Raw genomic sequence first — 15,464 nt, forward strand, 5'->3', positions numbered from 1 at the left:
TCTGGCTTGTATCACAAGTTAATCCTGTTGTAGATTTCTTTGATTTCTGACCTGTAAATGTGTTTATTTATCACAGGATAAATATTTTATAAGCACAAATAAACTTGGCACAAAACATAATAAGTCTCATGTTATTAGAAAACATGGTTACGGTATTTCCCTTTAAATTCAGCCACATGTATAAGGAGAATATATTTCTTATTTGAGCCCCAAGTCAGTAATGCATTTTGCACAATCACAACACTTTTACCCTATTGAACACTGATGGTTGCATATGGGTTTGTAAATAAAATCAGACAAACATGACAGATGCTGATTGAAGGATAGGATTTTGTCGAACAGCAGTGTGTGACGAGCCTTTTAACCGCCATTATCATGATAAGGTGCCTTCCTGTTATGGTTCTCCCATGCACTGTTTGTTAAAATAAAATAAAACATTAAAAGCCACTTTTTTTCCTGACTGCCACATTGAAGGAGAACAAATATGTTTAATTACAGCTGCCGCTCAAGGTCAGCTCTGTCGGCCAACTTCCTAATATATACTGCTCAAATAAAAAAAGGGAACACATAAACAACACAATATAACTTCAATTAAATCAAACTTCTGTGAAATCAAACTGTCTAATTAGGAAGCAACGCTGATTGACAATCAATTTCACATTGAAAAGTTGGAAATTATTTGACAATTAGCTAGAAATGCTCAGTGAAATAGTGCGTCTGCAGCTGGGGACCACAGACCACTTCTCAAAGTGCTTTCTGGCTGATTTTTGAATGTTGGTGCTTGCACACTCATGGAACACCAGGATTGCCACATTCACCACTGGTGCCTAGTGCTTTACAAATGAAAGCAAGGTTCACACTGAACACACGCGACAGTGTGTGGAGACACCATGTGGAACGATCTGCTGCTTCCAACATCCTTCAGCATGACCGGTTTGGCAGTGGGTCAGTAATGGTGTGGGGCGGCCAAACAGCCCTTCATGTGCTTGCCAGAGGTAGTATGACTGCCATTAGGTACCAAGATGAGATCCTCAGACCCATTGTGAGACCACATTCTGGTGTGGTTGGCTCTGGGTTCCTCCTAATGCAGAACAAATTAGACCACATGTGGCTAGAATAGGCCTGCTCCTCCCCAGACCTGAATCTGATCGAGCACATCTAGGACATCATGTTTGGATCCATCCACCTACGTCACATTGCACCACAGATTGTCCAGGAAATGGTACCAAAGCAGCCCCTAAGCATGCTGCTGCCACTACCATACTTACCAGTTGGGATGGTGGTTCTAACGCCTTACCCTGATTCCTTAAAATGTTAGATTCTGTCTGTTGTTTTTTAGATAACTTTAAATCTTTGTCAACATCAGAGCAGAGTTTTTTTTTTTTCACAGCTTCCTTTTGGTCCACATTGGATTTACTGGTGGTGTAACTTCCACTCTGATTTTTTTTTTTTGAGTTATGCTCTTGTCCAATTTTAATCCAGCGTGGATTAAAGAAAATCCACCCTAACTTCAAACTTATGAATTTAATTTTCTTTTTAATCCCACGCTGCTGAAACGTATCATTAAGAGCCCCAAACTATTGACCTTCATGCCTGTGGTGACTATGTGTAAACCTCTGAATGCATGTGTAGCTTTGGTGTTAATCCTGTGTGGTTTAAAATATTATTTGCCATGTCATCTTTCAAGTTGAAAGCAGAATTGTTGCCCATTACTTACTAATATTTTCTTCTTTATCCAACTCCCTCTGTGTGGTTTATTTTAGCGGTTGCGTCGGTTATCAACAAAGTACCGAACAGAGAAGATCTACCCAACAAACGTAGGAGAGAAGGAAGAGAACGTGAAGAAGAACAGATACAAAGACATACTTCCATGTAAGTCGTGGTTTACCTCCAACAACTCCCTTGAATCTACATTTTCTTTCTCATTTATAGTTGAGGCATTCATCTTCCTGTGTGTGGAGATGAGGCAGGCATTACAGACCATTAAAATAATGCACAGAGTTTCCATCTGCTGCATTGCTTTCACAATCTAATCTCTCTGTAACCTTGTGTTCTGTAAGTGCTGCAGCTTTAAAATTTCGTGCATCCATCAGCTCAGCTTTAAAGGTCACTGCCTGACTAGACAAATCCACATTTCATCAAAGATAATATTAGCACCCAGGATGAAACAAAGGTTGAGTTGGTATGAGTGCAAGAATTTTAAGGATGAATTGTAGACTTTTAAGAGAAATGTGCTGTTTGTTTCGTTTACTAAATAAATGGGGGTCTTTTAAAAGGCATGAGATGTTTTAGCTTGTTTCTCTACTTAACAACCGCAGGGAAGCTTATATGACCCAATGTCTGTCCTACTTTTTCCTTAATGTTTATCCTCCTTTACGCTCTCCTTTCTCCCCATCCATTCATTAAAGCTTTTAGTGAATGAGCTGATAAGGCAAAGAAAGAACTGGTTCATCCATAACGGACGCCGACACGCACGCAATCACACAGATGCTGCCTTCTGCTGTACATAGCAATGAGTTTTTGTTTTTTTTCTCTGAAGCTGTGCCTAAAACCCCACTAGTTCTGCCCTTTTTTCCTCGTCTTCTCATACTGTTATTCAATCTATTGAAATAAACATATCTTTTAAACTATATTAATTTTTCCTCCCCCACAGTTGACCACACTAGAGTAAAGTTGAGTTTTAAAACAACCAATCAAGACACAGATTACATCAATGCCAACTTTATTAAGGTAAAAATCCTTTATTGTTTTTCTTTGCTCTTAAACATATTGTTGGATTTGGTTTAAGATCATTAATTGTCTGAATTAAATTTTTTTCTTTCATTCTCTGTCTGTTCAGGGTGTTGATGGCCCCAAAGCCTACATAGCCACTCAGGGTCCCCTCCCAAACACAGTCATCGACTTCTGGAGGATGAACTGGGAGTACAATGTCGCTGTGAGTATAACTCCATGTGAAAGAGATTCATCCTCCTGCTGTTAGGAAGATTTTACAGATATGAACATGACTAAAACAGACATTGTTAGCTAATGCATGTTGTTATAATTTTTGTGATGAAAATCATTACCAAGAGTCTCCCTGGGTGAAAAAAACCCACAAATGTTATAATTTTTTATATAATGATGTAAAATCTAGAAATGTAATGTTTCACTATAAACTTAAAGAATGTGAACATTTGAGTCTAGTTTTTCTGGTTCTTATAGTTTTTGAAATCATGTCTAATTGTAAAGTCGTGCTCATTCCAGCAAAAGCATTTAAATTTTTCACTTTGTGTTTCGACAAACAGAAAAAAGTAGAAATTCTGGTTTCATCTAAGTGTCTTGACAAAAATGTAAGACTCATTTAATAACTGACTTTTAGGAAGTTTTGAAGCAGAGGCCACCTTTATTAGCAGCTAACAGGCCTTATGATCTGTCTGTCAGGGTTTCCCCTTCCTCTTGTTTGTGTTTAAAATGCTGTTTTATAAATGGTTTAGAACTGGTGAGGACATCTATACTTTTTTGGCTAACAGAGTTTTGTCAGTCTGTATCAGCCCAATGTCAGCACAATTCAAGAACTACTTCCCTTTTTAAAAAAAAAAAAAAAAAAAAAAAAAAAAGCATTATTTCACATGTGGAATTCATGATAATAGTGGTTTCATAAAATCTCATGCTGAATATATGGCTTTCCAAATTTACAAACTTTGATAAAAAGTCTCATACTGCATTAATATTGCCATTTCTGCTGTATTATTATCTAAAACTTTTATATGATAACATAGGATACATTGTTTAGTAATTGCTTGTGTTAAATTTAAGTCATTTGTATTTTCAGTTGTATTTATTCATTTATGATTTGGTGAATTTCCTCATTTTATAAATAAACAGTGGTAACATCCTCCTAAACAGTATTTGAGAAAAGGTGCAATTAAAATAGTTAATGGTTCCTGTGAAACAAATCACAGTTTATCATATTTTAAATTAAATAAACATAAACGGATACTAAATCCATACTGAAAGCAGTTTTGAGCGTGTATTGATTTGTGGTCTTTCTTCCTGTCTGTGTCTCCACAGGTTATTGTAATGGCCTGTCGAGAGTTTGAGATGGGAAGGGTAAGGCTGTCTGCACACATCTGCATTTTATTTTCGCCGTTTCTACCACCTTCTAGAATGTATCGGTCTTTATTCATATTGAAGGTTGTTTATCCTTGAAGAGTTTCTGCTATTTCTTTGTGGATTTCTTTCTCTGTTCTGCTTGTACTGGAACGTCTTTGCAAAGAAGCTGCTTTAAAAGCCTTGAATATGTTTCAATTGATCCACTCTGGTGTTAAAATGAATTATGACTGATTATTTAAAGGGCTTGTATTTATTCTACACTATTATTCACATGTCTGACACAGAGGAATTAAATTAAGGAGCCTAAAGCATTGAACAAACTCTGTGTATTAAATAGTTTTTCTTTTTCAAATTTAATTAAAATATAATAGATTAAAAACTAGCAAGTCCGTTTAAGCAAGGTGTCTGCAGTTTTTAAAAGCTTTAATTTCTGCTGATCTGAAGGGGAAATGATTAAGATGAATTTGTTAAGATAAAGAAAATCATTTCAAAATCAGTTTATTTTACAGAGGATGATGTTTGTTTTCGGTAGTTTGTTCAAAAAAGATGTAATGAATGAATGAAAAATAGAAGTAAGGGGTAAACAAATTGGGGCCGAAATGTAATATTTGTGTAATAAATCAGCCTCTGGTGATGAAAAACCAGCTAAAGTCAACATTTCTTAAATGAGTAACAAGTCTAACAGGTATTTTCTTCCCTCCACTAATCAAACATCCTTTAACAGCAGTAAAACCCTCCTTGTCAAAATGGAGCTTTCAGTATTTTCTGCTTTAATTCTCACTGCCTTTGTTCTACATCTCATATTAACTGTGTACTTCAGACAACAAAGGTTTCTGTGTGCAGGAAGCTGTGGCATCTCTCCTGCGGTAACCATTTCTCTGTTGTGCTTTAGAAAAAATGTGAGCGGTATTTTCCATCACGAGATGAAGAGCCCCTGAGTTTCGGGCCTTTCAGAATCTCCTGTGTAAGTTGTGAAACTTGCAATATTAAAGATGTTACCAAATAGACAGAACCGTGCATTCTGTTGTCAGAGATTTTACATTATTTTCTCATCTCGGTTTTCCAGGAATCGGAGCAGCAAAGAACAGACTATTTTATCAGGACGTTGACGGTTCAGTATAATAATGTAAGTTCTACCTAAATATTCCAGGGGTTGACGTTAAGGATTTTTACCACTTGCCCAAAGGGCAAGTGACTTTCACATTTCATTTGCCCAGAAACAATTTTTACTTACCCAGTATAATGTTTGATAAATATAGTTCCTAATATTAAGTTTTGTATATATATCAATGAAAAATGTTTGTTTTTAAAATGTTTTTTGTAATTCAGTATTTTTTAAGTTTACAGGTTCCTGGTGTGTATATGCATGTGTCAGATAATGAACTCAAGACTACATTACCGTGTTAACTAGGGATGCACGATATTGGGATTTTGGCCGATATCCGATATGCCGATATTTTAAAACTCATGTAGCCGATAACCGATACCGATACCGATGTTAAAGCTGGACAAAAATAAGTAGTCATTGAAAATAGCAGTTTTGTTATCCATTTCTGACACTTTGAAAAATAATATACTCAAATATATTTTCATATGCTGATATCAAATTGATTTTTAAAAACGCGGTATCGATCTATTTTACTTTCAAAATCTCGTGAAATTTCATTGTTCTGTTACAAACTCTTATATTTTGCAAATTCTTGTGAGATTTTGTTAGAAAAATAGATCGATACCGCGTCAATATATCAACATATAAAAATATGGCAACATTTTGTGAATTTTCGGGGGATTTCGTAGCATAACGATGACATATAGCAATATTTCATTAGTAAAAGAGATTGATATGGTGTTTTTAAATGGCAATATATAAGCATATGAAGATATTGTGATATTTTAATGTATCAATATTTTTTCCCTAGTTTTAGAAGTTTTTAAATCTATAAAAAAGAAGTTTTTGAAGAAGAAGAACAACTAGTATTTTTTATTTTTTTTTTAGACTTTAGAAACTCAGAAGCTGATCAAATATCGGGTTAAATATCGGTGGGGTGGCCGATGTCTGATATTCAGGTTTAAGGTCGATACAGGCCGATACCGATAGGGGGCCGATTATATCATGCATCCCTAGTGTTAACATGCTTTTCAATCCTTCCTGCTCACTCTTTTAAAACTAAACTTTGCTTTAAACTGTTGTGTGCTTGGAAAAATATAAATTGTAATGTTAAAAATCTAAAAAAACTTGACAGGTTAAAAACTTAAGATAAATCACAAGGCAGAAGTCAATGTCACAGATGAATGACTTTTATTTTAGAGTCACGGTATGCTTATACAGGTGATACTATTAATATAATGTGACTTTTCTAGAGAATCATTATACATAGTTATTTTATACAGGGTTTCCACAGTCTTACATAATTTCAAAATTCCCTGACTTTTAACTGACTCAGGATTAGTTTTCCCTGACAAAATAAATGCAGCAACAAGACAATAATGATAACATAACAGGTCACCAGTTTAACATGTTTAGCTCTATAACATTTAAATGCACCTCTCCAATGTCTAAGGGAAAAAAGTTTAATGAACTTTTTTTTTTATGTATAACCTGCATCACTGTACAGAAGACTGCCATATGATGGCCATATTTACACTGTGCGCATGGCATACAATTATGCCAATTTTCCTAATCCCTGACCGATAATTTTAATCCAGGGTTATCTGGGTGGTGGGTGAAATGGGTGGAGGGTAAAATAGGTGGTGGGTGTGTTACTGTACATACATTTTTTTTGGCCTTGTGGTTGTTTTTTAGCCTGCTAAGTAAAAAAAAAAATGTGTCCTGAATCAGTCTGCTCCTTTTCCTACCATATCATAGATTATCTTGGTGTAATTAAAGTAATAGTGACATTTACTTTAGAGACAATGAAATGGGTTTACTCTTCTATTTCTTATATGGTTTGTGTATGTTTTTTTTTAATATAGATTATATTGTACTTTGTGACCTAAACCAAAATCGCATATGAAAAACTTAGACATTTTTTACCGACAGTTGGCTTCCAAAGCAAAAACTAAAAACATCCCAACAAGCAGGATCAGATGTTTTCATTTTATTTTTAATGTTTATTTTAAAGGAACATGGATCATTTTTAACAAACTAATGCCTGTTTTGCAGTGTTTAAAGCTGTCATGTAATTCTTAACGCCCCTTTTAACAGACAAATGAACTATAAGATAATAAATCAAAATAAATACATTTACCAGAAAGAGATGGAAAAAAAAAGTTATGTACTCCAACTTTTGTTTTTTTTTAAAAAGGTGAAAGTTATGATAATATAATTTTACAGCTTACAACCTTTGACAGAGAATCCATTTTGCCGAACTATTGTCCAGAATGTTATTTTACATTTTTGGAAACTGTGTTTATGTATTTTTAGCAACTTTAATTTGCAGGGAAGACTGATGGGTATTATCTGTTTATTGGGTGATTGCTCACTCAGATCAACTCTTTATATGCTCTTGATACACCAAGTTATGTTTTTAAATCTGTTGCAATGCCTTCTAGTTAGATGTTGTTTTTTTTAATGACTTGCAGTAAAACCACCTGCCAAATGGGACATACCGGTAAATAAAAATGTAAATATGCTTCATTGTTGCCAAACTGCAGGCCTACACACTACAACGACCACCTAAACCAGACACAAAAGGGCTTTGTTTACAAACAAAATGAGCAAAAACAAGGATGGAACATGGAAATAACACATCAAGTTCCAGCAGGTCTTAGTAAACTTCTTTTTTAGAAAAACCCTTGCAACCAGGCTGAGATACTGACGTACACATTGGAAAGTACCACAATGAGGCTTTGCCACTTTAAATGGAAATTGTTTGGCGAAACAGTTATTTAATCGTGCTTCTGCTTTCATTTTTATCTCATTGTAAATTGCATCACAAATGTCCCGTCATGCTTCCTGAAAATCGGACACAGTAATCTAGTTTCAGAAAATTCCGTTAAAAACTGTTAAGAAGCTGCAAAACTTCCCTATCAAGTTGTTTCTGTTTTTAATTTAGTTAGAAAATAGGATATTTATGACCTACAAGTGTTTTAAACCATAATGGCAAAATGCTTGAGTATCACTGATTTTACTCAAAGTAAAGAGAATCTGAGTCGAAATTTAATCCTGGATCCAGTTTAGTAGATTGACGTTAACAGATGCTCAGCATCCACTAATCGAGCCGTTTAGAAAAAAACAAATTTAGCCTCCAGATGTGCAAAGCTGGTAGAGACATACAGTGACAGACTTGCAGCTGTTGCAACAAAATGTTCTTTTACAAAGTATCGGCTTAGAGGGGCTGGACAACAAAATCATGCTTAAGATATTTCAAGTTTTTGGAAACAACATTGGTGTATTGCATAAAATTCTGATAAAAACTCTGAAATTTTTCTTTTTCTTTATATGACATCTTAGAAACAAGGTTTAGTGTACAGAAAATAAAAAATATCTAACTGTATTTCAATAAAAAAATCAACACTTCTTTTATACTTTTTTTTTTTTTTTAGCAGTCTTTCTGGTTTCAGAGTTTTAATGGTTTCATTTGTCCTGCAGGAAACTCGGAGGATATCTCAGTTCCATTACATCAACTGGCCTGATCACGACGTCCCGTCATCGTTTGACTCCATATTGGATATGATCGGACTGATGAGGGAATACCAGGAGAAAGACGAAGTTCCTATATGTGTGCACTGCAGGTAAGCTGATGCAGCCCACGCTAGCACCACGCAATTAATGATTATTATAATGCATACAACCACACCTTTTCTTGGAGTAAATGATTGCCTTTTTCACTGCTGAAGTGATCGGAAGAAAAGCAAATGTAAAGACGGTTACTGATGACTGACTGGATTGAAAGTTCTCTGCTGCACACATGTTTACTCATAAGCTCACAGGCTCGTCTCCATGTGTGTGTAATAAGCTGTAATGAGCAGCCTGGGGACATTTCCGGGTTCCTGTGTCACACAGCAGGACTCAAAGCTGTGTTTCTGTTGCTGTGAAGATGCTTTGTGTGGTTTGATGTGGAGAGAGCCGACTCTTTAGAGTCGCAGCAAGCTGTCTGACAGCGTGAGATCAGGTTTATGATTTTATACTTCAGCAGCGATTAGCCTCACTCTAGCGTTTGTCTCCTTCCTGTCTGCAGAAGGTGTTTTTTTTGTGTACAAATTCAGGCAACAAAAAAGAAATGTCTAGTATTTACAGAGTTTTCTTTTTAGTTGTGAGAGGTTTCTTTGAAGGAATCTGTTGTGTTTGCAGTGCAGGTTGTGGGAGGACGGGTGCTATTTGTGCTATTGACTACACATGGAACCTCCTCAAAGCTGGGGTATGCAACAAAACATCAACCTTCCTTATAATATAATATAACCACCCGCTCATCTTTAAATTGTCCTCATATAAACCTTGAAATCCAAAGCCTGGTCCAGTATTATGGGTACTTATCTTTATGTTCTGCTGTGTGTTTTAAGAAAATTCCAGAGGACTTTAATGTTTTCCGGTTGATCCAAGAGATGAGGACACAGCGACATTCTGCCGTTCAAACTAAGGTTTGTTCTTAGACTTCGATGAAATGTTTTCTTTCCTAAATGCAGCTTCCGTTTGTCCAAATCTATGAACAGCAAAGGATTACCAGGTCTGTCTAAACTTTGCTCTCTTCTAGGTGGAAATTGTTGCACCTAGTTCTGAATCCATGTATCATTTGTTTATTCACTTCTCAAATTGAAACCAACAATGAAAAAACTATTTCGTTTTTTTTTTAAATTTTGTTTAATAGAATACCACCGAAAAACAGATGACAGTTCCTTCTTTAGTTTCACATTACCATGCTTTATTAAATATATAAAATGATAAGTAGCATATTCATTCTTTTCATTTTGGGCTGAGGGCTGTCTTAGATACCCTTTACCAACAGAATTTTGGACACATTTTAGCCAGCTTTACTTAATAAACAAAATCAGTTGTTTTGTCACACAATCTGCTCTTCAATTCCAAATCCTCCCCCCAAAAAATCACCATAAAGTCAGGTCAATAATTCCCCTTCCCACTGGCCAAAAACCTGTTTAAACCCAGCTTTTAGTGCCAGTGGGAACAGCTCACTGACCCATGTCGACCCGGGTCAAACAACTGTTCCACATTTAACGTAGTGGGGAGATATTTAATTAAAAAAAGGAACTGTTCTCCATTTTTCTCTAGTATTTATGAAGCAGAATAAATATCCTAATTTTTGGTTTCATATAATAAAAAAAATGAACGAATTATGCAGTTTATTTTGAATTGTTGTTCAGTATCAGTGGAGTGTTGATGAGTTACAGGAAGTAAAAATTTAGAGTATAAAAGAATGAGAAGGTATTCTCTGTGGCACCCTGTGAGCTGTGATTTAGGTTGATACAACTCAGATTGTTCTGTCAGAAACTCTCATACTAATAAATACTAACCATGAACATCCTTATATGTGGGCGTATAAGTGCAGCCTGGTAGAGATCAAGTATGATTCTTCTGTTGAGAGAAAATAATCAGATATTTTTTTTTTTTTTATGTTTTTCTCAAAACATAAACAACTGAATCAAACAAAGAACAGATTTGTTAAACTTTCAGAAGCAACTACCCAAGCTCAGTATTGGCAGCTTCTAGATTCACTTAATATTCTTCCATATATGTTCCTAATTTAAATCAGTAGTTGGGAAATTCCTCAATTATACTCCATTAGTGCTTCATTTTGACTCAGTCATGTGTTTATCAGAGGCAGAGCTAATTTATTTCTCCTGAATTTGCCATGTTCCTCCTCCCTGATCATATTTGCATTTAATGCATTTATCAGTTTACTTTGTGTGGCTGTTCTGCTGTATTTTAATGTTGGTATGTTTTTCTTTACAAAGGTATATACAGCAGATATAAGCCTTTTTTTCTATTGGCATGCTTCAACTATTATATTCCTGTTTTGCCAACTGTTCCAGTCAGTACGGTTATTTTTAAATGTGTACTCGGTCACAGATTCCTTCTAACAGATCATTGACATTTTATTTGTTTTGTTTTTGCTCAACTTCCCTCTACTTGGCCTTCCTCAAGTTGCCTTTTATCTCTTTCCATGTAGGAGCAGTACGAGTTAGTTCACAGAGCTATCGCTCAGCTGTTTGAGAAACAACTACAGCATCTGGAGAGCCCCACCAACACGCAGATACAAGATGGCATGGTATGACACCCTAACATTGTACTGATCTGTGCCTGGTGTTAAAGACAAGACAGGATGTGGCTGAGTAACACTTGGAGTAGGAAGAAGCCAAGTAATTAGTCACGGGGGGATATAGGGAAGGAGGAACGGAGGAGAGTCTGCCGCCTAAAAACTCAGACGATCAGGAGGGATTTCGCCTGAAGGAAAAATATCTTACAAGAGAGTTTCTCTGTTTCAAAAAGCAAACAAACTTTTGTCCTGTCAGCTACCGCTGACATCATTGACCAAATTTAAGTACTTCTGCTGTCCTGTTTTCTTCTCAAAGCTGACATAATGTCCTGATGACTTAAGATACGTCTGTTTGCAGGATTTGAATGTCATCACAGCATGTTCTGAGCAAATGCTAAGATGATTGTAATGTCTAAAAACAGATGATGAGGGAGTACTGGCTGAAAATCGGATGACTTTCTGTTCAGGAAACCTTACAGTTGGGTTCCCTAAAATGAACATCACACTTTTGGGTTAAGGGAGTGCGAGACAGATTCTTTAGCTTTTAATCTGCAGAGCAGTTTAGTAAATAATAAATCTTTGCGTTTTTGAAGCCTCAATTCCTGCCATCGACATAGTCCTGAGTAACAAAGAGGTGGCAGGTGTCTGTTTACAAACTTAAATACACAAATTAGTGTTTAGAACATTTTTATAGATGTACTGCAGGTAGAAACATCGGAAGAGCGAGGTAAAAAAATATTCCTAACAGTCTCCTTCGGTAAGCCTGATCAGACAGCTTCTTCTCAGATTACACTTCCTGATGAGAGCCAGACATCACATATCTTCTCTATCTCTGATGTGCACCTTTTAATTTGCCATATCCTGATTTCCTCTCTCTGTCTGCCTAGGATTTTAAAGAATGTGATCAAAGCTATTCATTTTAACTAGGCTTTGAGTTAGTCCTCCAATCAGTACCATTCATACTTAAAGCTACAAAACACTTTCTAGGAATTAAACAGCATTCTTTTCCCCAGTAGAATGGAAAACAGTTTTTTAACCCCAGATAAAGTTTCTTATTCTTAGTCTTTTAGTGCTGAACTTGGGCTGAGACAAACTCCAGTAATTTATTTACTTTCTTGCTGCTGATGAAAACTTCTCTCACATGTTTGGGAGTCCAAGAAGAAATCCTGATCTCAGCCTATGATTATCAGGGAGATGTTGTGACTCAGTTTGTTCAGTCTGACTCATGTCCAGTCAGCCATTGTTGGTGAACACTACGCCCACATAAGGTGCTCTTAATGGCAACAAGAACAATGAAGCCTACACGTATATACATCCCACACTCTTTTTATGTGCTCAACACTCTCCCACAAAACATGCTCACATGCATGTTCTCTTCTTCTTGTGATTTATTCTCATTAAACAGAAACTTGGAATCAACTTCTTCTATCAACCTATTGGGCATAATTAGCTTGTTTGAGGGCCACATTGTCCTAATCTGGGAGGTGCTTTAAATGTGATTGCCAGATTTTTAAATGCCATGTGTGATGCAACTTCTAATGTTGAAAAATTTTAAATGGGTTTCATTTTATATTTTGAAAAATGAATAAAGCATCTCAGATATTAATACAAAAGTCGGATATTTTCTAGTTAAAAGAGCAGCGTTAGGATTCAGGCGAAACACCAGTTTGATTAAATACCCCTTAATTTTGACTTGATTTTTGATTTTGTTTTTCTTATATAGAAACTACAAACCGCTTTTTTGTCATTCTGGTTATTTTAGTGAATGTTTTGTGGGAAACTATAATCAACAGGAAAAATTTATATTTTAACTTCAAGTTTTTTTTCCCAGCAATTTAAATCTATATCTCTTAAAAGAATAAACAGTTTTTTTAAACCAATAAGATTTTTGTCTTTACACTTTCCAGATTTTTTAAAATAATGTGTAATAAACTTATTGTTAATTTTAGTTTATTTTTTTTGTATCCCATTGCATAAGTCATACAGATACCTGTCCCATCAGGACATAAAACAAAAAATTATTTAACATATAAACAAAAAAGAAGGGGGTCAAAAACTGTTTCTTGTGGAACCCCCTCCACCACTTATTTATTTATTTATCTATTTTAATAAAGCCTCAGCTGACTGATTGTTAAATATTGTTTATGTCCTTTTCAATTGCAATTTAAACTGCCCCTGAAATGATAATTTAAGAGATTCAAATATTGGCGGTAAATTCTTCTTCTCCTTACGATCACTACATGCATTGTATATTTTTTATGAAATGACTCTTTAATAGAAAATTAAATTATGCAGGTAACATATACTGAAGGTTGTCTCTACTTTAGAAGTAATAGTAGTGATAGTTTCTACATATTCACTATAATTAGACTAGGAGAAGCCTAATTTGACCAGTAGCTGCTTATTTATTGATACTTAGAAAATGTTATGTTTGAAAATCTTCCTTACCTGGAAATTTACTAGTTCTGCTAGAAAGAAAATAACTGAGGGGTTTGACTGAAAGATAAATATTTTTCGTTTTGAAGATAGTGTCCAAGTTTTAAGTATTATTGGGGATAAACGTTAGAAAGGGAATTAAAAACGGGTACTAAATCCTATTTATTTTGTATCTGTCCAGAGCGAAAGCAGTCCAGACAAAACAAGCATTCAGTCAGATGAGGAACGATGGGACACGCCACCTCCCAAACCACCTCGCATTCGCAGGTAAGACCTTCTGCTTCTTTTTTCTGTTAGCATCCTTCCAAAAACAGTAAATTCATATGTTAAATGCCACGTTGGACACATTTTAAGAATAAACGGAGCAACGTTTGTCCTCCAGAGAGATGAGTTAACTGGTTCATCCATGGTTGATGAGTAGGCGGCACGTTATTGAACATAGCAGAAGTGTTTTGTAGGAAGAATGCAATACAGTAAGTTTTTGTGGGTCATACGATAATATGATCTAACCAAAGGGAAACGGTTCCAATCAACCCACAGATACAGTCAGCCTTTTTTCACTCTCAAGTTTTTAATATATGTTATATGGAAATAAACAGTTTTCAATTTCTAGAATATATATTCTCTCCCTTACTGGTCTTTCACTTACCGTAGTTGTTGGTTATTCCCCCCCTTTCCTTCATTCCTTTGACATTTTTACCACTCAAGCCATGCAGTATGCTCCCATCAGGGGTTCTGCTCCACTTCTTACAGTCTACCCACTGAATGCTTAGCCCTCCCCTCTTCACTTGCAGCAATATATAACACATGACAACTTTTTTAACAAGGTTGAAGGACGCCTCAAAGCTTCATGGCTACTGATGCTTTAATCTCAGAGGGGAGGTCTTCCTGTAGGGAAGCAGTATATCTTGTCATTTCCTGTTACCTGAGGTTTTCCTAAGAAAAGTTTGGTTTATCAACAATTTGTGAGGTTTGTTTTGCTACATTAAGTGAACTCATTGCTTTAAGATTTTTGCTCCACCAGAACAGCTTGGATATTTAAAAAAAAGCTGAACCTTTACTTAAAGGTTGTGTCATTTTTCCAGCTTTTTCTATTTTTGCTGGTTTCATATTTGCAGATCATGAAGTTGAATCCATTCCCATGTCTTAAGTTTAAAAAATGACAGAAGGAATATAGAAGGTAGCGCAGAATGAAGCTAAAAGTTCTAAGCTCAAGCATTAATTTATAACTTATTTACCAACAGAGTAGAACATTTCCAAATCTAAAAAACTGGATTTAAGTGGAAATTGTGACCATCTTTAATAGATTTATCTAGATATAGGCTTAAATCTCTTGAAAGCTGAGTCTGCCGCAGCTAAAAGTGTTGAGTGACTCCTTTAGACAATCTAAATGATCAAATTCTGGTAGGCATATACCCCATTAACACTACACTTGAAAAACCGATCCATGCCGAGACCGGTCCGAGCTCGAATCAGTTAACCAGGCCGAGCTTGGTTCTGACGACCGTCTACACATCTCCTTATCTCGGTTCCTCGACTCCTCGCCTCTTAGTGACGATCTGCAGTATTGCTGCCAGTACTGAAGGAGGACGTCAAGCAGTTGGTGGCGGTAATGCACCAAAAGCTGTCTGCCAACCGCCATAAAACACAAGAAGAAGAAGACGAAGAAGGAGGGAATCAGGTGTGAATCGGGATGTACAGCCAGACGGAGATGACGCGTTCTGC

The 15,464-nt window shown here is 35.8% G+C and overlaps 1 protein-coding gene across 4 annotated transcripts in view; it reads left to right on the top strand.

The window, feature by feature from the left end:
- Positions 1-15,464, top strand: part of ptpn12 (protein tyrosine phosphatase, non-receptor type 12) — a 52,005-nt gene that overhangs the window by 21,010 nt on the left and 15,531 nt on the right. For all 4 annotated transcript variants that reach the window (XM_015390332.1, XM_015390331.1, XM_015390333.1 and 1 more), the window contains exons 2-12: positions 1,764-1,872; positions 2,654-2,730; positions 2,840-2,935; positions 4,051-4,089; positions 4,985-5,056; positions 5,159-5,218; positions 8,684-8,826; positions 9,386-9,452; positions 9,595-9,672; positions 11,217-11,315; positions 13,921-14,006. In XM_015390332.1, the coding sequence (XP_015245818.1) occupies positions 1,764-1,872; positions 2,654-2,730; positions 2,840-2,935; positions 4,051-4,089; positions 4,985-5,056; positions 5,159-5,218; positions 8,684-8,826; positions 9,386-9,452; positions 9,595-9,672; positions 11,217-11,315; positions 13,921-14,006 (926 nt within the window). The remainder of the gene's footprint in view (positions 1-1,763; positions 1,873-2,653; positions 2,731-2,839; positions 2,936-4,050; positions 4,090-4,984; positions 5,057-5,158; positions 5,219-8,683; positions 8,827-9,385; positions 9,453-9,594; positions 9,673-11,216; positions 11,316-13,920; positions 14,007-15,464) is intronic.

Source organism: Cyprinodon variegatus, unplaced genomic scaffold (genome assembly GCF_000732505.1).
Source record: "Cyprinodon variegatus isolate N-32 unplaced genomic scaffold, C_variegatus-1.0 Scaffold493, whole genome shotgun sequence".
NCBI lineage: Eukaryota > Metazoa > Chordata > Actinopteri > Cyprinodontiformes > Cyprinodontidae > Cyprinodon > Cyprinodon variegatus.